The following is a 23,017-nucleotide window of genomic DNA, read 5'->3' as shown; positions in this document are numbered from 1 at the left end:
AGACCGGCATGGAACTGGATGAATCGATGGTTGAATCGGCAAATCGGACAAAACCAAAACGGTTCAGTTCAATTGAGAATTTGGGTTTTTGGGGAGGTCAGCACTTTGAGGCTTGGATTCCATTGAGAGTCCTAAAGACTTGACCATGGAAGTTCCTCGGTTATAAAATAAATAAATAAATAAATGTATTATATTGAATTGGATATAAATTGATTGTTAACTCGTAACCCATTTAATCCATTAACACATTATGGTATTTAAATATATATATATATATATATATATATATATATATATATATATATATATATATATATATATATATATATATATATATTATTGTTTCAACTTTCCAATTTTAATTTTTTAAAACTTAAAATTAAAGGGATCATTTGATTTTAACAATAATCTTTATAATGAAATTTATAAATTTTTATTTAGTTATTTAATTTTTTTAATTTTATGATAATTATAATTTGTAAAGATATAAAATTGGTAAACAAATTAGATGGATTGGGCAATCAAACCCAAACACTAAGTCCAGTCGCTGTTACAAATCTAATAAAAAAATCCATTTGGAAACCGAGTCCTATTTCCAATATAGGCCCGACCCAACGCAATTTCTGTCTCGCGCAGTCGCTCTCTCACCGTAGGTGAAGAATCTGCAACCCTAGATCAAAGACGAAGAAAATGGAAAACCAACAGTCTGGGCAAAAAGAAATATCACCAGCAGAAGCAGTTCTTCTCGGAGCCCTAAGTCCTGGAGTCAACGTCCGTAATTCCTCAGCTGAATCTCTGATTGGAATTTTTTTCTTTTCCTGTAATTTTCTTTAAAAAGTTGTGATATGTTGATGTTTAAATTTCAGGGTCCAACATGGACTACGCTAAAAACAACGTTTTTGATGCTGGGTCTGAGTCTGGCTGTTATGCTTGGTTTAGCATTCTCTTCTAGTGATTCCGCTTTAACACTTCATGTGATTTTCCTTGTTCTCATCACAGCAAGCCTCTTCTTGCTTCTTAGCTGGTACATTAACTCTTCCTCACATTCTGTGATTTTCGACTTATTTATTTGCATACTCGTCAAATTGAACTTCGTTTATTCTATATAGACTAACTCTGGATGAATTGTTGTTTCTGGTGATGGTAGAAGAGGTTCTGTTCATGCATAGAAATTTGGAATTGGAACTCAATCGGAAATTTGGTTTGGAAAACATCAACTTAGTATAATGAGAAATTTGAGAATGAATTTGAGTAGAGAAATCAATGTTTGTTAGAAAAAAGAGAAAGAAATGTTCTAGATCACAGTGATGTGCAACAATTTGGAAATCCTCACTGTATTTCTGGCTCATATGCAATTCAGGAATAACTTGGGAAAGTTTGAAATATAATGTATATCTTTGCTACTTGAATAAATGGGGATAAGTTGGATAATTTAAGCATTTTGTTTTTAAATTTTTTACAAACAAAAATTCTTGAAATTATTTTGTTTTAACTTTAGAATAACATTGTGTGGTCTTATGTTTTGGGTTTTGTTTTGTGTGAAATTGGCTATGGCAAGGTATCATGATGCTATTCTGCTAATTTGGGTCTGGCTGTCCTTTCTCATACCCTTCTGTGCAGTTGTGTTTCTATACTTCCCTTTTGGCATATTTGATTCACGGCTGTTAGATTCAGGTGCATAATTGTTTCCATAAAGGAAATCTCAGATAGTTGGGATGAGCACTGCTGATTCTGATTTTGCATCTTAGGTTTTATTTTCTAGAAGATGTGGATTTAATCAGACTTAAGTTAGTTTATGCTTATATCTCTGTGGTATGTTGTGGCTATGCTTGAGTTTCTGCAGAACTGCTGTTGGTGAAACAGGATATATGTTCAAGAATTGATTTCATTATGGGGAATATGCAAGTCTTTGTTGTAAATGTTACTTATCCAAATCTATGTAACAGTGACACTTACACATGTTTCAATATGAGGTATGCTATGTTTGGTTTCTAGAAAATTCAAGAGAAAATGTGAGGGAAAGAATTTAAAAAGGAAAGTAGAAGGAAAAAAAAAAGTAAAGAAAAATAAAAAATAAATTTAAGTCAATAAATTATTTTTATATGTTCTTTCAAACTCATTTCACTTATTTTATTTCTTTTATGTAAACATTAAATAATTTAAAAATTCATATGTTTGTAACTAATTTTAATTTTATTTTATTTTCATCTATATTTTCTATGATACAACCAAACATAAAAAAATAATTTTTCTTAGCTTTTTTCTTTTTATTTCCTCAATACTTTCCTAGAAACAAGCATAATGGTAGTGTCTGACATAGCAAAAGTTTAAACTATGGAATTGTTCTGTCAAATACACGGTTGGAAGTGTTGGCTGAGACTGGTGTGATATGAATGAGTCTTATCCATCTCGGCCATGGCCCCAATGAATCTGAAACATGAGTGGCTAACGAGATGACCTGCAGTTTCCATTGTGTGACTCTGCTTCAATGAAATGGGAGAAAAAAACCAGAGACTAACTTGGATATGAATCTAGGCTAACTCACAAAACTACTTGGAATCACAACAATGCAACTTTGAGCCAATGAAAATTGTTGGGAAAAAAAAAAGAACAAGAAGAGAAAATCTTTGCATTTCTCATAAATTCCTCACATCAGTCAAGAAAAAAATGTCTTGATTCATGACTTGCAACAAGAAATTCAAAATAACTTATTTTCAAACAATTATTGACTTGTTATTAATCACATGTTTATCATTATTTTCATTTTTATTTTAAAAAAATAAAAAATAATGCTTATTTAGCTAGCCTTAATTTCATTATGTTTTTTAATTCTTATTAGTATCATAAACTAATTCACTTGCATGCTTTTATAACTATTTAAACAATATTACATGTGAAAGATGTTTTTTAAATTAGTTTGTTCAATCTATCCAATTATAATCATTTTTTTTTTGAAAATTTTCATTATTGTTTAGTTTTTATTTTTATTTTTATTTTTATTTTTTTGAGCTTTTTAACTTGCATGTTGTGTGTATTCCCAGGCATGCATCCAAGATGCTTAGCTTGATCCACATCCAATATGCTTAGCTTGATCTGCATCTAAGATGCTAAGATTGATTTGCATTGGGACATGCTATACGACGACTTTGAACTATGGTCAAATTGGTGCCTAAAACATATCTAATGTGTACATATGTTTGGAGTTGAACAAGGTAAAAATGAAAAGGCAGAAGTTCTATTTTGACATAAACCCTACTTGAAAGAAGTTGCTTACTTCCTAGTAAAGGCTGGCACCCTGTTTCTGGATACTTGGTTGCTACTTCCCTTTGTACGATATTGTCATATAGCAGATTACTTCAATAGCTGTAGTTGTTTAAAAAGGAAAGTGATGGTAGCTTTCAGAAACCATTTCATACAACTACTTTTTCGGAATACTAAAGTCATCCTTAATTGAGTTATTAATTTAGATGCTGTTGGAAAGCATCTTTAGTGAAGCTGAATGCTTCTGGGAATTGGAACCATGACACAATCAAATTTTTCATGAATTTATATACTTAGATCTTATTGAGATTGTCAATATAAACCACTGCTAAGGAAAGAAGATTGTCCTTTAAACAATAGATTTTCTTCTATTGCATGCTTTCATCTCCAAGCAATGCTGCAATAGAAACATTATAAGCAGAGAGGCGAATATTAAGTTTGATATCTTGCATGATAACTTTCATGAGTATTCAGTCAAAGCTTACGGCAATTATTATGTTTTCTGTTTGTGGCATTCATATTGTGCTCAAAATGATTTGTTACTAACTAGAGCTGTTACGGGATATACTTGGAAGAAGAGGCCATTACCAATCTGGTGGTTACTTTGGGATCGCCCTGCTTAGGTCATTTGAACTCATAGATTAACCATTTAATTTTGGAGGCCAAGAGATTAGATCATGATGTAGATGGCTAACAAAAGTTAATTTCTCTTGAATCTAGTAAGCAATGTCTCTTAGGTGCTGGTTGTGGACATTTAGATGTTTTATGTGGGGCATCTGATTTCTTCCATTATTACCTTTATGCTGGGAAATTGGGGTTCATTTTATTTTTGTTTTATTTTTTAAAACAATTTCAATGAATAGAATGAAATCCAAAGTCATGTATTTGGATGCTTCCTTAAGCATTGAATTTGCCTGCAGGTTTCTTTCACAGACTGGTCTGGTTTCAGTTGAACATCAAATGCAGGAGATGGGCTTGGCACCAAAAGATAGCATAAGCAAAAAGGACACGTGAAGACTCACTTTCTTGTAGTTAAGGCATCAACATGTTTCAAAGGAAGACATCTAAGAGCACATTTTATAACAGCTTGATTTAAAATACAGGTACAATCTGTGATGCATTCCCCAGAAGAGAAAGAGAAGAAAAGAAGGATAACAATGCTCAAATCAAACTATTTTCCCTCTCCCATTATTTCATGGGTAAATCTTTGCTGAAACGGTTGCATCTTTTACTCACCCATTTCTTCCTTCTTTGGCTTCCCCTTCTTGGGCTTGAGAAAACAGAAACATGAGCAGCATGGGCACTGAAACAAGAGCTTCATTCCTTTCGCCTGCTTGTGATGTCAAGTGCCTGAAAACCAGTATGTATAGAGAACTGCTGTTGATTTTCTCATATTTATTTATCTTCAGATTCCATTCCCATCTCTTTAGGATAAGAAGATGCCTAGCTTCTCCATTTCTATGATCAAGGCCACTGGGCTGATAAAGGTTCACTTTGTGGGTTATTTTGATACCTTTTATTAAAAAAGAGAGGATCCTCTTTTATGTTCTCCTCTCCGTAGGAGGAATTCTAGGTTGTCAAGCAACAAAGAGCGGATGGGTTAGATTCCAAGGGGTCAAATATTTTGGCTTCACAAACTTATTGCTTAATCCAGGAGATGTTTAGAAATGATCTGCTCTTTGTGGAGGCAAAGCTTATAATGTCATGATTGGCGAAGAATGAATTCTTATCTTTTACAGGTTGAGTAAGCAAAAGCTTTATCATGTGATAATATTACATGTCCTGGTTAAACACCTTGGCTAAACTAAGCTAAGAATCTGGGCATCGGTGTGCAGGCAAGCAAATATGCTTTCGGGGTGGCTGCATATATGCTGTATTCACCCAGATGGTACTAAACATCCTCAGGGAAGAATGAATGGATGCATATCTTGATCAAGCAACAGAAACAGACACTGCATTAGGCCTAAAGGCCTGCTTTAGGGGAGTGAAGGTTTATTTACAGTTGTGGATGGTATTAAGGCATGAACATCAATTGATTTTAGATAAAGCAGAGGAAATATGGAAGTGACAGAGGTCAAATGGGCAGCAGAATCGATTCCATCTAGGACACGTTTCAGAATGATGCCCTAGGGTTTAGCTTAGGTTGACCTACCTTTAGGTGGGTTGAACTAAAATTAATTACATTTTGCATCATCAAAGTGGATCGTCTCCTCGTCCACCTTGAGAATTTCTTGGTGTGTTCTTTTCCTGAAAATGACCTTCAGCGCAATATTAAACTGGCATGATTCTGATCCCTTCTATGTTTGGTGACTAAGAAGAAAAATGCAGCAACATGTAAACTAAGAGCGTGAGGATTTGCAAGGGAAAATCTGTTTAAAAAGAAAATGAAAATGATGCATAAAAATAGCATATTTTCAGACTCTTTTGGATAATTATGATGCATTAATAATTTTTAAATTTCATTTTTATTTTTTTATAAATATGAAGCATGTTTGGTAATTCCAATTTATTTTTATTTATAAAAATTTAAAATAAACTTTATTTAATAATTACAGATCAAATAGAAAAAGATTTCCAATTATTCTTTCCTTATCTCTCAACTAGTTTACATAATTTTTCAATTTTCATGGGTGAAACATCAGTATTGTTGACTTTGTAAGGGATAATGAGAAAAAATGATTTCAAATTTCAACCATAAAAGCAAAAATTGAAAAATAAAAGTAGAGAGGTAGAAGTTTGATAGTGATTTAAAAAAATATTTTTATTATTTTTAACATGATAAAAAATTTTAAGTGTTTAAAAATGTTAGAAATATTTTTTAAAATCACGGTTTTTAATTATTATTATATTTATGAAATGATTATTTTAAGATTTATCATTTATTTAGAGTATCTATTATAAATAATTTTTTTTCATAATAATTTAATTAATGAGAAGTAGATTGTAATTAAAAGTTTAAACCTACTATAAAATTCGACAATTAAAATCCATTTATATATTTATATAATACTCATTTTTAAATATGACACTAAGACTCCGTTTCACAATTATTTTAAGACCCATTTTTACTTTAAAAAGTGTTTTTAAAAAAAACAAGACTTAACAAATTTTAGAAAATATTTTTAAAATTTTGAAAAATAATTTGTAATAATATTTGATAGATGATTATCATAAAAACACTTCCATTCAAAACACTTAGTATAAACATTACGGGTTTGTAAAGGAAGAAATCTTTTTGAAAATGACTTATTTTTTAATCACTTCTATGATACCTTTTTTTTCTTTAAATAAACCATATATGAATGACACTAAATATATGATAACAACAAAAATATTAATTTGAAATAATATATAGAAAAAGCATCATTACCCATAATAATTAAAAATTTTATATGGTATATAAAAAGGACATGGGCCCACATATTTTATAAAAGAAAAGGTAACATGAATTATAATCTAAAATGTGTTTAAATTCATTATCTTACCAAAATCTGATCAAATCAAGGAGGGCAAAAAGGAGTTTTTACAGTATTTTTAAACATTCCATATCATTAAATATTTGATTTTTTGGTTCCACAAAAATAGAAAAAAAAACATTATTAAAATTAATACTATACCATATCCTAAATCCTAGATATCTTGGTGGGCTGTCATTAATTGAAATTTGATGAACTTTCCTCAAATGTACACGTGTAGAAATTTATAGAAATGAACTATCATAATTATAGTGACGTGGAATTAATATTTTTTTTTGTACTGGCCCACAATTTTATCTAAAATAAGAATATTTTTAAAATTATTGTAATTTTTCTAAACTTGATTGGGTGCAAAAAGAAAACTAATGTTTTATTTTTAAATAATTATTGTTTTTTATTTTATTTTGTATAAGCATTTTTTTTAATTAAAGAAGGGATTTTTTTTTCCTTTGATAAAATGAGGGTCTGTTTGGATCAACCTGTGAAATTTTAATTTATTGTCTTAAAGAGATAAAAAAAAATATTTATTAAAAACTGACACGTGACAAACATGCTGAAATCTAACGGATGCACATTTCGACTAGAAGACAAAAATACCCTTGTTCAGTGACATGGTAGGAGATGATTGGCCAGATGATTAGTTGACTGGCGATAGACACGAAGAAGACCGAGAAGAAATATTTTTTTCTTCGGTTCGTACACCCACACCGTACCATCCGGTGCACCCTCTTTTTTTTATTTTTTATAATTTAATTATTTGGATAAGAAGTATAAAACGCTTCATACACACTCTCTCTCTAACTCGACTTTCTCTCTCTAAATCTACAGAAAAAGCCAATTTTGTTTGTTTGTCCCTAGTTCTCCTTTTCTCTTTTGCATGGCACCGTCACTTCCCGCCTGGCACTCTCAGGTAACGCCTCCTCTCTCTGTATTGCCATCTGTTCTTCTTCAAAAACCCCAAGTTTTCCATTTTCATTTCTTTTACTCGTTGGTATTCGTCTGGGATTTTTCCCTTGTTTTTCTTGTCAATTGCTCCCTCTTCAACTCACTCTGTTGTTGCTCTGATTGGTTTTTATTTATTTATTTTCCTTTTAGGAGATTGTGAATTGAAGGTGGTCTGTTTGGGAGGTGGTCACTGATCATGGCTCCAGGTGACGAGTGGGATGCTGAAAAGATGTGAGTTTTGTGCTTCATTAATTTTTGTTCTCTTCACTCTTCACTCTTCACTCTTCACGTTGATATAGAAAAGGGTTTATGTGTTTTCACTGTTTGTTTGATTTGGGATTTACAGGCTTCAAGTTTACATTCTTGATTATATGAAGAAAAAGAATATGCACACCGCTGCTGATGTATTCGCCACTGAAGCAAACGTTGGCTCCAATCCTATTGGTATGTGTTCTTTGCTAAAAGATCTTTGTTTTGTTTTGGAGTTCTTCTCTAATAGATGAGTGTACTGATTTGAGTGGTGATTGATGAATTTTTCTGTGTTTGTGTCACCAAATTTTCTTTTCAATAATTGTCTAAGGGTTTTTTTTTTTTTTTTTTTTGCTGAATTTTGTTGTTAATATCATTGATTAATTCTTGTTTTGTCTAATTTAAGTGGTGATTTGAGATGTCTTCTTGATGCGTTTCCATCATTAAAATTTTCATTTCAATTTTTTAAAGTTTTATTACTCAATTTTGTTTTAATATTCTTGATTACATGCCTGTATTTTCTTTCCTTCATAACAGAATCATGTTTTTGTTTTTTTTAGTCTCTTATTTGATGTTTTATTGCTTAGTTTCTGCTCTGCATATTGAGTGTCATTTCACTCTATTTCCATAGCATGTTTGTTTGTTGATTTGAAATCTGGGGTTTTTGTTTCAGCAATTGAGTCTGCAGGGGGCTTCTTAGCTGAATGGTGGTCAATATTTTACGATGTGTTTGCCTCTAGGCAAGCAATGGGTGAGCAAGGGACAAGTCAGCAAGAAGCCAGGGGAGATGGTTCCAGCCTGGTGATAATTTGATGAATTTTGAGGTTCTTATGTACTGTTTAGGTTGTGAAATTATGTGTTTGAAGTATTGTTTGTTTGCTTACCAGGAGATACAAACAACTGAAAATGAACTACAAAGTCTCCATCCTCTGGTGCCAAATTTTGAGATGAATCAGCAAACTCCTGGGCTGTTTACTAATCTGGAGAACATGCTTGGGCAACAATCATCTTCTTTATCAGCTGCAAAAATGTATGATGAAGGCATCCTGTTAGAGATTATGATCCCCATTTACAATTCCTTGATTTTAATAAATGAATCTCTTCAAGTCAGTCGGCATCAGTTTGATGTATTCCTTGTGTATTTCTTTGTTGTATCAAGAATGGAATCATTGGCAATTATCACATATATCGGTTTCAAAAGGAGAGATTTTCAACACTTGGCTTTTCATAAGAGAATTGCATTGCATATGTTTATCATTGTCATTTCAGTGATTGGGTTCCTAATCATCTTATTTGATGTTTGTCTATGTACCACAGGCACCGGCAACAACAAATTGCTAGGCAGCCTCAACAACGGGTTCGGAGGGTATGGTTTAAACCTATCTAAACACACTTTTTTTTTAGGAATATTAAATTTCTACAATCACATTAAGGATTAAAATTTCTTCATTGCAGGATAATAGACAAGGGATTAATATGGGAAGGGCTACATCTATGGATCCAACTCTCTATGGAGTACCAAGAGCAGCAATCCCAAGGGCTGGGCCTCTTGATTCGGGTTTGTTTGTATTTTATTTTTAGGTTTTTGAATTTTATCTCTTGGAACTTGGTGCTCATCCAATTGCCCTTGATGATAGTTTAACAAGGTATTTGGCAATATGAATTTGGATAAATTAGGCAATATCGGTAGTTTGTTTTTATGCTTTGTTATGTTAATACAGGAAGTGTCTAAATAGGATGTGTCTTCCTGCATCTTTTATTGGCTTATTGTAGCAAGTAGATGACCTCCAGCTGCAGCTGTTACTGCTTGAATTTGACTGATCGAATTTTAAAGCAACACATTGCATATTTGTGTTCCTTTTGTTCGTTTGTTGGTTTTTCTTTTCCCTGTTTTCTGGGAGCGTTTAAGACAGGGAGCATAGTTAATTACTGCTATATTTCTTAGACTCTAAACCCCAAATCCCATGGCACAAAGGGGCTTTTGTTTTTGGAGTTGCAGTTATCTTTCGAAGACACATTTACAGAGGGTGACTGCACCCTGCTTTGTTGTGTTTTTGGCCACAGAAGAATTGTGTCAGGTTGGAAATGTTTATAAACCCTTTAGCCAAGCCCAGAAGAAACAAAGTGAAAAAATTGTAGGATGGGTATGTTTAGCCAGCCCAAATAGTTAAGGGAAGATCCAATTACATTTGTTAGGTATCCTCATTTATGGATATGTTGCAATGGTTTGAACTTCAAGCATTTTTCAATTTATTTGTTGGTATAACATAACCAGCAAATAGTTGACATTTTAATCAGCAAAATCATGGACATGTTTTTGTAGTGTTGGATAGTATATGACATGTGCTTGCCAATCTCTCTACTAGCTAGTGTCTTCAACACATTCTTATTTCTGGTTTGCACATATTCACGTAGGCATGGTAAAAGCATATCATGATCATGGTGTGGGAAATGAAAGCATATAGAAATCTCCAAGAGCGGCATTTAGATGGCATTAAAAAAAGAGAGGACATGCAAAATGACGCATCCACATGATTCAAAACTGGATAAGAGAGACACAAGTTTCTTACTACAACCGGTTCACTTCAAGGGTCAGACTCTTATATGCTTTCATTGTGGTTAAGGATGAAAATTACTCAGTGAGTTCCTAGAGTTTGGGAAAGTCAAACTTTACTCCCCAAAACTTAGAACCTTATGCCATAAACTTTTAGGAAGGGTTTTAGATGACTCCATTTTCAGGTTCAGTGTGTGACTCTTCTTACATATGTACATGTAGAACTTAGCTAAACATTTATATGATATCAAAAGTTTATATTAGGAACTCTTATCTCCTTTTTTATCATCTAGCCAATCTTCTTGTTGGCATTAGTCTTTTTTTGCCCTTTACAAACACTACCTAGGGATGTTTTCTTTACAAACTTGGAAATTTTGATTGAGAAAATGTTCAAATTTATTAAGAAAGTATTGAAAACCAAATAGATGGGTTTTCTGAATTGATTAGTTTTCGGAATGCTATTAAATACTGCAGATATTTTATGGTTGAATTAACTGAAAGCTTCTAATATTGAAAGGTATGGCTGAGAGAAGGGGACAAAGTCCATACATAGAACAAAAGTTTAATAGTAGTCCTAGTAGATGTTTTTTTTTTCTTTTTTCTCTATGCATTTTGATTTTGTTGTTTTCCAAAGATTTGTGGACAGAAACATGGGGGTAATGAATTTTTAGATCATACTGATTGTTCTTATGTTATTCGTAGACTTCAAAAGTTGTGAAGTATCCACGACAGAATAGACATTGGAAGGACCTGCTATCAGATATGTACCTAGCAAGCAAGTCTGGAAAAGGAAGAGATGATACTTTCCTAATTTGATCAAATTTCCACAGGATACTACCTATTCTAGTCTGTTGTTATGCGAGTATTTAAATAAGTGAAGTTTCATCGTGGGACAAACTACATTCCATAAACTCTTCATTTCACTTTGGTGTATAGAAAAGTAAGAGTAGAATGAGTGATGACCAAAACATTGGCTGTCAAAATGGATCCTTCACCTAGATGTATACCAGAATCTGATCTGAATCACACACACACACACATACCCATGTTCCTTTAGATTTACTTATAATATATGCACAAAAACTAAAAAACTACAAGCTAAATCTTGATTTTGATAAATTTCCCAACCATGAAAGTAAGATTACATAAAGAAAACATGAAAGCATACTATGAACATTAGAATATAAAGAGGCCCTTGAATGGAAACTAGATTTAAATTTTCAAAATGTCAAGGAAAAAATTTTAAAATATCATTAAAAAAATGGAAAGTATGTAAGAGTGACTAGTTGCCTATTAAAATCACATATTTCGGGAAAATTCTTAACAAAGATAATATTATAAAAACGTGATGACATACAAAATAAGAAAAACGTCTAAAATTTCCATAGTACTTTATCATGACCTTTTATTATTTAAGGCTAACTCAAACCTATAAAACAAACAACCAAATTGATCATGTGCCATTTTAAGGTGAGGCAAATAATTGATCATTGCATATGCATGGGCAATAAATAAATAGCAAGGCTTGAACTCATGACTTCTAAGAACTAGAGCTTCAGTAGCGTATGTTAAACTACTAATTACCCCAACAACTTAAATCTATTATGAGAATGCACCAAAATTATATTTCAAACTAACTTTCTTGTGCTATGCCATAGGGAATAAGGTTTTGTATAATCAATTTAGTTAAGAATTGTACGAACAGACACTTCAAGTTTTTTGGCTAAGTGATGCACCAAATGCAATGTTTTTAAACATATGATGAAATTGTGGAATTGATATTTTGAATGCGACTTAGTTCTAACCACGAGTTCTTTGAAACCTAATTGTAGGATCTCTAGAGCATAGTTGAAGCACAACACCCCTAAGGCACTTACGTTATTGAAAAGTCGCACCTCATTCATTTTTGTTTGACTTTAGGAAAAATGACGTTGTCTTAGGCAAGACAATAAATTTTAATTTGCCTGATTTTTTTTTTTTCAAAAAAATAAAGAAAGAAATCCTTATGTCTGTCCCCTCATGGAGTAGCTCAATGGTGGTGCCCTTTAGCAATGAAGTAGAGGTCTTGAGTTCAAGTCTCATTTATTTGTAAGTGGTGTTGGGTAGAGTGGTGGACCCATATCACTTAGGGTTTGTTTTTCCAGTTGTTAGGATAAATGCCTTGTTGTATTGTAGTAAAAAATGTCAACACCTAAAAAGTGCTTATATTTTCTAACCTTTTTTTATAGTTTTTTAACACCCAAACAAAGAATTATAGAAAAAATTTCTTCACTTTCCTTTTTTGACAATTTTATTCTTAATTTTTTTTCCATTTATAGTGAAATTTTATGGCATTGTATCGTTTTGTGTTGGATGCCTTTTCTCAATGGTTGGAATCTTGGATTTTTTGCTACTTGTATTGAAATTTTGGATCATATTTGGTGATATATGAGCATATTACAAATATTTGCATGTCCATGTTTAAATTATTTTATGTAATTGAACATGCTCTCCAAGTTGCACCTTGGTTTGTTCAAGTGCATGCCTTCTTTCACCTTCGCCTAGGCTCCAAAGAACCTTTGGATCTTAGATGTACCTTACACAATTTTTAAAATATGATCTAGAGTGTTGTAGAAGTTTTGGAAAGCATTTTAATTCGTCAACATAGTGCGTTGTGGATTTTGTTGTACCCACTAAGTTATACATATTTTTTAGTCCTCAAATCTGTATGCCATTTAAGTCCAATTTTTTGCTAAATGTGTCATTTTTTAGATTGATCTCCACCATTTTGGTGTTGTTCTTTTTTTTTTTTTTTTTAATTAACATTCTTATTCCTGATTTTTATCTTTGCAGAGATGAATGAAGGAGTTAATCCAATGCCACTGAAAGGACAGATGTCATCTGTAAGTGGAATGATAAGTATTGACTTAGATTCTGTTTCTGTATTTGCAGATTTTCTCTTTTCTGGTTTATTAGTGTCCAGTGCAGTATTGATGTAAATACTAAATCCATCTAATTGATTTCATTGCAGGGAACTGACCAATTTCCCTCTGGTTTTGGTCATCAGGGACTAACCCCAATGTTGCAGCTACCAATACAAAAACCACAGTTTCAACTGGCAAGAGCACAATATCAGCAAGATCCCTCAATCCAAATCCTGCCGCACACAACAGTCATGCTGGTATCCTCTTACTCAGACTTGGATGCTTCCTAAGAGAAACTTAAATGGGAAGGGTGAGGTTTATAGTGCCTAATCAAGTATTGATTCTAGTTTTAAATTAATTTACTTGATTACTTTGCAGGGAGTGGACCAGCTTCCTTCTAGTTTGGGCATTCAGGGACTAAACCCAATGTTTCAGTTACCAAAGCTACAGTCACAGTTTCAATTGCCAAGAGCACAACATCAACAAGGGCCCTCAACTCAAGTATTGTCACATACATCAGTGACTCTGGTATTGTCCTACCCAAACTTGGATGCTTCCTAGGAGTGACTTAAAGGATGTGATCTCTTTGCAGGGAGCTGACCAAATTCCCTCTAGTTTGAGTCATCAAGGACTAAAGTCAATGTTGCAGCCACCAAAGCTTCAGCCACAGTTTCAAGCACTAAGAGCACAACATCGACAAGAGTCCTCAACTCAACTATTGTCACACACTCCAACCACATTGGTATCCTCTTACTTAAACTTGATACTTCCCAAGAGCTACTTAAATGGGAAGCATGATTTGTGATGCCTGTCCAGTATCAATGCAAATGCTAAATTAATTTACTTGATCTCTTTGCAGGGAGTTGACCAATCTCCCTCTGGTTTGGGTAATCAGGTACTAAACTCTTTGCAATCTCCAAAACATCAATCACAGTTTCAAGTGCCAAGAGCACAACATCAACAAGAGCCCTCTACTCAATTATTGTCAAACACACCAGCCATTCTGGTATCTTCTTACCAAATTCATATTCATCCTAGGAGTGTCTTAAATGGGAGGATGAGGTTTATACTGTCTAGTTCAGTATCAATTTGAATGCCAAATTAATCTACTTGATTTCTTTGCAGGGAGTTGACCAAATTCCCTCTGGTTTGGGAAATCAAGGACTAAACCCAACGCAAGGGCCAAACCCCCAGCAACAGTATAGTATGTCAATAGCACTGGAGTCAAATCCTCAGCAACAGTTTAAGGTACCGACTACTCAGCATCAACAAGATCCTTTAAATCAAATATTGTCTGCACCATCCACACAGTCATCCTGTTTGGTAGGAGGATCTACCAAACACTACCGCTATGTTTGTTTCTAGGAAAGTATTGAGGAAATAAAAAGAAAAAGCCTAAGAAAAATTATTTTTTTATGTTTGGTTTTACCATAGACAATATAGATGAAAATAAAATAAAATTAAAATTAGTTACAAACTTATTAATTTTTAAATTATTTAATGTTTACATAGAAGAAATAAAATAAGTGAAATGAGTTAGAAAGAACTTTTTAAAGAAACGGGCCCTAAACCCACCGCCTTTTTGCCCCTCCTCTGCCTAAGTTCAGGCCCAAAATCATATTGGGCCTCCACCGAGCCCAAACTCACTTCATTGGGCCCAACTCTCAATTCTCAGCTCTCTTTTCAACCCACTAAAGAACTTTTTACAGCCTTTTCACTCTCCCCCTGCCCAAGCTTAAGCCCAAAAACATATTGGGCCTCCACTGAGCCCAATCTCGCTTTTCCTTTTCTTCCTCTATCCAGCCCACCACTGCCCCCACCCAACAACTTCAAAAAGATGTTCTCCCCTACTCTATCACCCCTACACTCAAGTATCAAAACAGAATCCCACTTTTGATTCCTGCCCATACACCCAATTATAGATGCAGCAGCAGTAGTAGTATCAGCACCAACTCCTCCTTGTCTCTCCGCCTGCAACGACACGTTTTGTACTCCCCTCTGAACCTCAGCTTGCACCACCCTTTCTCTAAAAGCACCGCAAAAGTCAGCGAGTGGCCTCTCCTCAACTGCTTTCCTAGAACTTCTAGCCAAACAGAACTTGCTCGCCGACACCACTGGACAAAACAGGAATGGGTTTCCCACCATAATTGAATGGAAAAACAACCTGATCCTACCATTATCTCCAGAGAACTGGGAAGCTCCTTGCCTTCCAACTTCACTAAAATCCTCACCCACTGTAACACCGTGAAGAAAGTTGTATCCTCATCCACAACAATAAAACCTTCACAACCATCAGCTATCTTTTTGAACACCTCTTTACTCCACATGTGAAGAGGAAGACCCACCACCCTCACCCAAGCCTCCTTAACGCCAACACCTTGCCCAAAACACCCCACCTCCGGATTCCATCTTGTAAGATGCAAAATATTCTCCTTGAGTCTTCTTTTTCCTCTAACCAAAACCCTTTTAGCTTCACTCAAAGACTTAAACTCAAACAGCAAAAGCCTTCTACCCAGATAAGCCACTCTCAATCTCCCCTTTAACAACCAGAGGTAGCTCGCCCAACTCCTCACTAAATCCAAATCAGGGACATGAACAGAATCTACTTCCCACCAGCCCACTAAACACCGGCCCAATTGATTCTTCCTAACTAGCAATTCTCTTTCATCCAACTCCACCCAAACTGAATCACCTAACCTCTCTGGCCTCAGTTTTGCCATTTCCGCATATGTCTTTGTCAGCAATCCTTTCTGCCCAGGAGGAGTCTCTGAACCTCTTGAGTCCGAAAACCTGACCAAAGAAACAACTCCAAGATTACGCAGCTTCTCCGCCAGGGTATTCCAGCCTCTTAACAAACCCCTTCCTTCTACCTGCAACTCAAAAGACTTGGACTCAACAGCAAACCAACTTCTTCCACCCCTAGAAACTTCATTCATCTTTAACATGACAATCACCAAAATGATGATGTCAGTAATGATTATATAAGATATTTCATAGTTTGATAAATTTAATCATCATTACCATCTAAAAGATTGCACGACCGCAGCAAATTCCTAGCATCTGCTTCTGAGTTCCAAGCCATCCCTCAAAATTACAGGATCTCTCTCATAGACTCCATACCAAAAACTCCTTTTCATCACAAAATAAGTTTTAGAAATATAATGAGTACATGTAAAAAAGGCCTGCATAGATGAAAGAAGAACATTTCATGATTAACTCTTCACTTTGAGCAGCAATGTCTTGCTTATAGTTCTTGTAGAGAACAGGATTCATTGTTTTCAACCAAAAAAAGAAGGAAAAAAAAAAAAAAACCTCTGAAGGTATAAGAATAGTGTATGTTGAAAGGAAGGACAAAAAGGAGGGGTAGCACGGAATGACATGATGGCCTATTTTTTTTCCTGAAAATTTGGTCTTCAATGGAGTAGAGTGGCGAAACAGGGTTGTTGTGACTACCTTAATTATCTGGTGTGAGGCTTTGTTGAATTGAGTCTGTTTAAATATATATCTATATGAAAGACTGATAGATTCATTATCTAGGACTGTGTTTTTAGAATTTCTCTTTTTGTAATGGTTCTGATGTTACAGGTATTATCGACTTCTTACTTTCTTTCCTCGTTTTCCTTTTTTTTTTTTTTTTAATAAAATTATTTACTATGATAACCAAAATTGAAAAAGTTAGTTTCTTTTCCATTCAGCTTTACATGCACATACCAATTCTCAGATTTCTTATAAATATTTTCATCAGACTTATATATCTAACTCTTTGTTCTCCATTTTTGTCGATGAATTGATTGGCAATATCCCAGACAATGATCCAAATGGGAGATACCGCAGAGCAACAACAACATGATCAGGCACAAAAGCAGCAGTCAGAAGAGGTTGGCTGGGATATTTCGCCTCATTAAGCCCCCATTTTCTTTTCTAGGGAAGTTAGGGCCAGGAGCTTTGGACCTGGTGGAATGTTTAGATTTTGCATGTTCTTTTCTGGCATATGCTCTGTTCTAATATTACCTGTTCTGCACCAGAGTGGCAGAAAGAGAAAGAGTTTATCCAATTCAGGATCTGGAGACAATATTTTGGTAGGGCCTACCTAACAGGAGAAAATGCATGGTTTGATTTAGAGATTGTACTGTCATGTTTGTTGTTTATGTTTCTCACCTATGCACTCTTCTAGTCTTCGGCAATAATTTCTTCTGATTGTTACCTTTTTATGGTATCTCCCACTCCAGGCATGCAACACTGCAGAGAAGGAGAAGCCTATTGATGAGAATGTCGAATCTTTTTTATCCCCTGATGATGTCAATGCTAATACTGTGCCTATCCCCTTCAGCATTTTGAAACGAGATTCTTCAGATTGCACAACCAATGAAGGCACAGGTAACCTTTTTTAGCTCCCATGGAAGAATACACATTACTCCTCAAGTGGTACTTATTCAGAGAGCATGATTTACATCAATACTTAGCACAAGTTAATGTTTTAAAAGGACTAGGTCGGGTCAGGCTGGAAGCCTTAGAACCTTGAAACTTGGTAGCCTATATCTTGCCTTTCATCACTTATTTTTTTCTTTTTTTTCCTTGGTGTAGAAGAGTAGTAAAGATCTCTAGTACCCGAAGATTATTGGTGGTTACAGTTCTACACAAATACACATTTGTAGTTTTATATCTGTTTTTACCCACGGCTCCTTACCCACTCCAACCAATGTTTCATCAGCTTTCTACTCGTCATCTCTGAATATGTCTTATCCAAATTAATGCTCTATTCTTCTATCACATATCTAGGATACTCACTTCTTGTTCCGGATTTGTTTATTCTTTTACATGAAGACAAATATTAGATAAGCATAATATGTCAATCAATCCCCTTTAGCTGTCAAGAACTTCTAGATGAAGACATACATATACTTAGAAAAGAGTGAGAGCACAAAAGATCCAGAAGTATAATACAAAAGTAGGTTGGCAAATTAAGAAGAGAATTTGTGTATATGCATGCTATCATATGGAGTATGAACCACCCATTGAAAAAAAAGAATGTATTAGCTAATATTTTATTAATAATAGGATCATGTCGATTTTCCTTTGTTTTTCCTGTTCTTGTTTTAAAATGGCAGATGATTTCTGCTACCATTCAGTAGTCATTTTCTAAAAAATTAATTGCAATATGGGTCTCACATCCCTTCGAACTTTCAAGGGGATCTTTTAATATGTATTGAACACCATAAATCTTAAAAACCATGTACATGTTATCAGTAATAACATTCATGTTTGTTAAAATGAATAAAAATGAAATAAAAGATATTAACCTCATATCATGACTATAATGTAACATGTTCAATTCTTATACTAAGACATGTCTCAAAGTGTCTGGGTTGTGTCTTGTAAGGACCTTCTTGCACTGAGGATTGAACCTCTAAGGTTTCCATCTGTTCTTTGGGGGAGCAGTGCCGAACAAAGATGCATTGGAAGAAATTCAAGTAATAGATTAAGCAGCAGATGGCCTATACAACTTGTTTCTTAGTTTCCATAGGAAGTGGAGATAGTCCTACCAGATTAAACATGACTGGTAGCAGAAGGGGGTAATGCTCTGTTGGCAGTAAATTGTTCTGAGTTCCATCGGTATTCTAACATCATGATTGATCACATCTGGTAGGCTTCACTTTTAAAGAGGTTGGTCGCCTCCAAGCAAGCAAAGGCAAAGTTCTCTGCTGCCACTTCTCGTCAGATGGGAAGATGTTAGTTAGTTCTGGGCATGATAAGAAGGTGGCCTAATGATTTCAATCTTCAAATAGCTTTTTCTCAGTCAGTTTTGAAGGTCTTATCCATGAACACAGAGGTCATTCAATTTTTGCTGGCAGGTTATGATTTGGAGCATGGAAACATATGATTATGTTTGTACAACAGAAGAGCATTCTCTTCTCATTACAGATGTCCGATTTAAACCAAATTCAGCTCTTTTTGCAACATCTTCATTTGACAGAAGTGTTCAGATATGGGATGCAGACAAAGTAAATATTACATTTTTCTCTTGTTCTTTTTCCCTATGTAAGAAATCTCAAAAATCCTAGTTTCTGCAGTGGATCTTACATTTTTTTTTTCTTTCTTTCTTTTCTATAGCCTCTAGCTGATGCTTTAGTCTCATTATGGTCAATAAATGTTCACACTTTATTTGTATAAAATTCTATTCATTTATGTTGGAGAGCATGATATTTGGTTAACATAGTATCAAGCCTCTTTTGGTGAGAGGTCAAATGTTTGAACCTCAACACCATGTGCTTATTTCCCCAATTTATTAAACCCATGTGTAAGCCCAAAAATGGAACCTACACATGGAGGAGGGCATTGGAGAACATAATATGCATTGTGGGTTCAAATCCTACAAGTTTAAGCTTTTAGGAAAATTGGTTATCAAATAGCATAGTTTATAGTGTGAGCTCAAATCCTAACAGTTAAAGCTTTTAGGAAAGTTGGTAAACTAAGATGGCATCAGAGCAATGGTTAACTAGAGGCCTTAAGCTTGAGTCTATCCAAGGAAGAGTATTAGTGGTCTATTATATATTGTAAGTCCAAATCCTAATAACAAACTTTTAAGCTAGTTGGTAGCTTAACAAATTATTTCTCTTGGGCCTGGTATGCTTAAACTCGTAGGGAAGTTGGCAGCGTAACATATTATTTATCTGGTAATTGTGAATTGACACAATTGTGTGTGTGTATAAGAAAAAATTTACCAAACAGTAATATATTAAAGTTCAAATTGTTCATAAAATATTACATAATTCTTGGCCCTATTTAGGCCTTATTTATCTTTTTGTAACTTCTAATTACAGTTAGCACAGTTCAATATAAAAATGTGTTTCAGTTATTTTGGGCAAATTCCTATGCTCTAATATGCTTAGAAAGGGATAACTGCATGGTAATATGAAATGCTGCCTTTTTTTATCCCTTTCATCCATCATTTGGTTGTTTCCCATTTTTATATGTGCTCTCTTTCTCCCTCTCTCAGCTGGAAGTATAATGCTTATGTTTTTCATGTCATGATTTTATAGCCAAGCAACGCACTAGTCAAGCTTCATGGGCATGCTGAACAGGTGACATCAGTGGATTTCCACCCAAGAAAGTTGGACCTCCTCTGCTCATGTGACAGTAACAATGAGATCCGACTGTGGAATGTGAGCCAGCAAGTTTGCACACACACCACTAAGGTCAGATGCTGCAATATTTAACGATTATGGATTCCGTAGCTATATCACCGATTTACCGAAGTCAAATTAGCAGGAGTGCAGTTTCTCTGTTTATTTGTTAGAAGGAAACACTATGGCTATGTTTGGTTCCCAGAAAATTTGAAGGAAAATGCAAGGGAAAGAAAATATAAAGGAAAAGTAGAGGGAAAGAAAATACAAAGGAAAATAAAAAAATAGATTAAAAGTTGATAAATTATTTTTTTTGTTACTTCAAACTCATTTTATTTATTTTAACTCATCAATATAAAGATTAAATAATTTAAAAATACATAAGTTTTTAATTAGTTTTAATCATATTTGATTTTCTTTTATATTTTTCATAGGACAATCAAACATAAAAAAATCATTTTCCTTTGTATTTTTTTTCTTTCCTTAGTATTTTCCGGGAACCAAACATAACCTATATTATTTCAGACTTATTTACTGTCAATTTTGCTTCCACAAACCATATCCCTAGCTTTGTCAAAATGGATGCTAAATCATATTGATAAAGACCATCCTGGACATTTGTGCTTAAACAGAGGGCTTTTTAAGTTGATGAGTGTCAGCATGGTTCTTAAAATTGGCTCTATTGTCTTCCCGATATATTGATGGCCTATATATCCTTGGTGACCAGTCATGATTTAAATCACGTATTTTGCAGATAAATACATGTTCATTAAACCTCTTGGAATCGTACCAGGTGCAACTCATTGAATCATTGCCCAATACATTGGTGCTCATATTGCAATCGTTCAACTCCAAAGATGATGTTTATCAAATATTTTCTACAGGTTCCATCTATCAGTTGCTCATCTTGATTCCTGTTTGATTGACTTCAGGGAGCTACTAAACAAGTTAGATTCCAGCCTCGAGTTGGGAAGCTTTTAGCTACAGCTGTAGGAAATGGCATCAATATAATTGATGTTGAGACCGATACCCTTCAAGCCCACTTAAAGGTATGCTAGTGGTTTACTTTTGCACCATAGATATTATTGTCGATTGTTTACTCGCACAACTAGAGTCAATTCTTTTCATATTATTTACCAGATTGGATGTTCCAATTCAATCTAATTCCTTTTTATATAAATTTCAGGGACATACTAAAGATGTTCGTGCAATATGTTGGGATACAAGTGGAAAATATGTCGCCTCCATTAGTGAAGACAGTGCGCGAGTGTGGTCACCCACGTTGAGTGGAAAATGCATACATGAACTGCTTTCTAATGGAAACAATTTCCAATCATGCACATTTCATCCTGGATACTCACAACTCTTGGCAATTGGCGGTTACCAGGTAAATTTTCATGGATCATGCAAAATATTTGGCCAACAAGGCTTTTTTAACGTTGGTCGCATTCTCCTAGCAATCACATGATCAAGGATATTTTACCCTCTTTGTTTTCCAAAGCTGGTAAAGTTATCACATTGAGTTTCAAAAGGGTCATTACATCCCAAGTCCACCCAACAAAAGTGTTTGTGACTACTAATTTGCTGTTCTCTTTTTCCAGCAGTGCAAAGTTGTTTTTCATGGTATTTTATACTATTGGTCTTACAGAGAGAGCTAACTATTTGGTTTTTACTGCAGACCCTTGAACTGTGGAATCCGACTGAGAGCAACAAAACAATGTCAGTTCCAGCACACACGGGGTTGATTGCTGCATTGGCAGATTCACCTCAGGCTGAAGTCATTGCATCAGCAAGCCATGACCAGTGTGTGAAGTTATGGAAATGAGACCTCTCCTTCCATGTTAATGGTGGTGCGTGTGCACCCATGGGTATTTATGTGTATGTGATATGTATGTTATGGAAATGTTTCTTCTCTATATGTGTCCGCACATGCGCTTCCATGTGTATGATGCATCTTCTGTGCATGTATGTTGTATGTGCATATGCTTGGCATGCATGTAAAATATGGGGTGTCCATTTGAGAACAGGGCTTAACTCATGGGGTTTGGGATTGAAGGCAAGCTGGAGATGATGTCAAGAGAAAAATCATCAGGAATAAGTCTGGATAAAGATATGGCTTCCCTTTTATAGAGGAAATAGATATACATAGACTTTAGTCCTCGAATCTTTATCAGGTTCTACTTTTGTTATAGAGAACACGTGTATATATGAATTCTGATACCCAACTTTTGGTGTTAGATACACATCTTGGGAAATAAAATAACAGCATAGAAACTGCTTTGTTGGTTTGGAACTTAATAGTTTTGGATTTGGGTTGTTTTATGGTAATATAGCCCCTATTCTTGAAGACAATGTCTTGAAAAGTGAAGCCACTTTCCTTCACTTTAGAAGATTACTGATTGGCACAAAATCAATTCATTTCTTCTAAGCATAATCATACCAATCTGCATTCATTTAGGTACCAAAATAAAAATAAAAAATTCATTTTAATTGATTTTATTGTCA

General features: G+C 34.4%; 3 protein-coding genes across 3 annotated transcripts; all 3 read left to right on the top strand.

The window, feature by feature from the left end:
- The first annotated feature begins 595 nt into the window (after positions 1–595).
- Positions 596–4,997, top strand: LOC117922954. The gene is made up of 3 exons (XM_034841191.1): positions 596–771; positions 867–1,024; positions 4,182–4,997. The coding sequence occupies exons 1-3, from the start codon at positions 691–693 to the stop codon at positions 4,273–4,275; spliced, it is 333 nt and encodes a 110-aa protein (XP_034697082.1). The 5' UTR covers positions 596–690; the 3' UTR covers positions 4,276–4,997.
- A 2,567-nt stretch (positions 4,998–7,564) lies between these two features.
- On the top strand, positions 7,565–14,753 carry LOC117923157 (transcriptional corepressor LEUNIG-like). The gene is made up of 13 exons (XM_034841396.1): positions 7,565–7,647; positions 7,833–7,913; positions 8,029–8,126; positions 8,605–8,732; positions 8,819–8,961; positions 9,249–9,297; positions 9,387–9,489; positions 13,318–13,367; positions 13,496–13,645; positions 13,767–13,889; positions 13,981–14,130; positions 14,248–14,394; positions 14,514–14,753. Exons 2-13 carry the CDS (start codon positions 7,879–7,881, stop codon positions 14,751–14,753), a joined length of 1,416 nt encoding a protein of 471 aa, XP_034697287.1. The 5' UTR covers positions 7,565–7,647; positions 7,833–7,878.
- Positions 14,754–16,799: 2,046 nt separating this feature from the next.
- Positions 16,800–22,376, top strand: LOC117924249 (transcriptional corepressor LEUNIG-like). The gene is made up of 10 exons (XM_034842843.1): positions 16,800–16,853; positions 17,195–17,266; positions 17,414–17,467; positions 17,618–17,765; positions 19,036–19,145; positions 19,241–19,390; positions 20,429–20,584; positions 21,445–21,561; positions 21,699–21,899; positions 22,191–22,376. The coding sequence occupies exons 2-10, from the start codon at positions 17,198–17,200 to the stop codon at positions 22,335–22,337; spliced, it is 1,152 nt and encodes a 383-aa protein (XP_034698734.1). The 5' UTR covers positions 16,800–16,853; positions 17,195–17,197; the 3' UTR covers positions 22,338–22,376.
- Positions 22,377–23,017: the final 641 nt, after the last annotated feature.

The sequence above is a fragment of the Vitis riparia genome, chromosome 10 (genome assembly GCF_004353265.1).
Source record: "Vitis riparia cultivar Riparia Gloire de Montpellier isolate 1030 chromosome 10, EGFV_Vit.rip_1.0, whole genome shotgun sequence".
NCBI lineage: Eukaryota > Viridiplantae > Streptophyta > Magnoliopsida > Vitales > Vitaceae > Vitis > Vitis riparia.
The sequence above is the reverse complement of the archived record's forward strand: the minus strand, read 5'-3'. Positions and strand labels throughout refer to the sequence as shown.

Excerpts from the sequence above, each read along its gene's own strand:
- LOC117922954 (XM_034841191.1), top strand. The coding sequence starts at position 691 with ATGGAAAACCAACAGTCTGGGCAAAAAGAAATATCACCAGCAGAAGCA. Across the intron at positions 772-866 it reads CCCTAAGTCCTGGAGTCAAC|GGTCCAACATGGACTACGCT; the intron begins GTCCGTAATTCC and ends TTTAAATTTCAG. Across the intron at positions 1,025-4,181 it reads CTCTTCTTGCTTCTTAGCTG|GTTTCTTTCACAGACTGGTC; the intron begins GTACATTAACTC and ends ATTTGCCTGCAG.
- LOC117923157 (XM_034841396.1), top strand. The coding sequence starts at position 7,879 with ATGGCTCCAGGTGACGAGTGGGATGCTGAAAAGAT. Across the intron at positions 7,914-8,028 it reads GAGTGGGATGCTGAAAAGAT|GCTTCAAGTTTACATTCTTG; the intron begins GTGAGTTTTGTG and ends TGGGATTTACAG. Across the intron at positions 13,368-13,495 it reads TGAAAGGACAGATGTCATCT|GGAACTGACCAATTTCCCTC; the intron begins GTAAGTGGAATG and ends ATTTCATTGCAG.
- LOC117924249 (XM_034842843.1), top strand. The coding sequence starts at position 17,198 with ATGATCCAAATGGGAGATACCGCAGAGCAACAACAACATGATCAGGCA. Across the intron at positions 21,562-21,698 it reads CCCTTCAAGCCCACTTAAAG|GGACATACTAAAGATGTTCG; the intron begins GTATGCTAGTGG and ends TATAAATTTCAG. Across the intron at positions 21,900-22,190 it reads TGGCAATTGGCGGTTACCAG|ACCCTTGAACTGTGGAATCC; the intron begins GTAAATTTTCAT and ends TTTTTACTGCAG.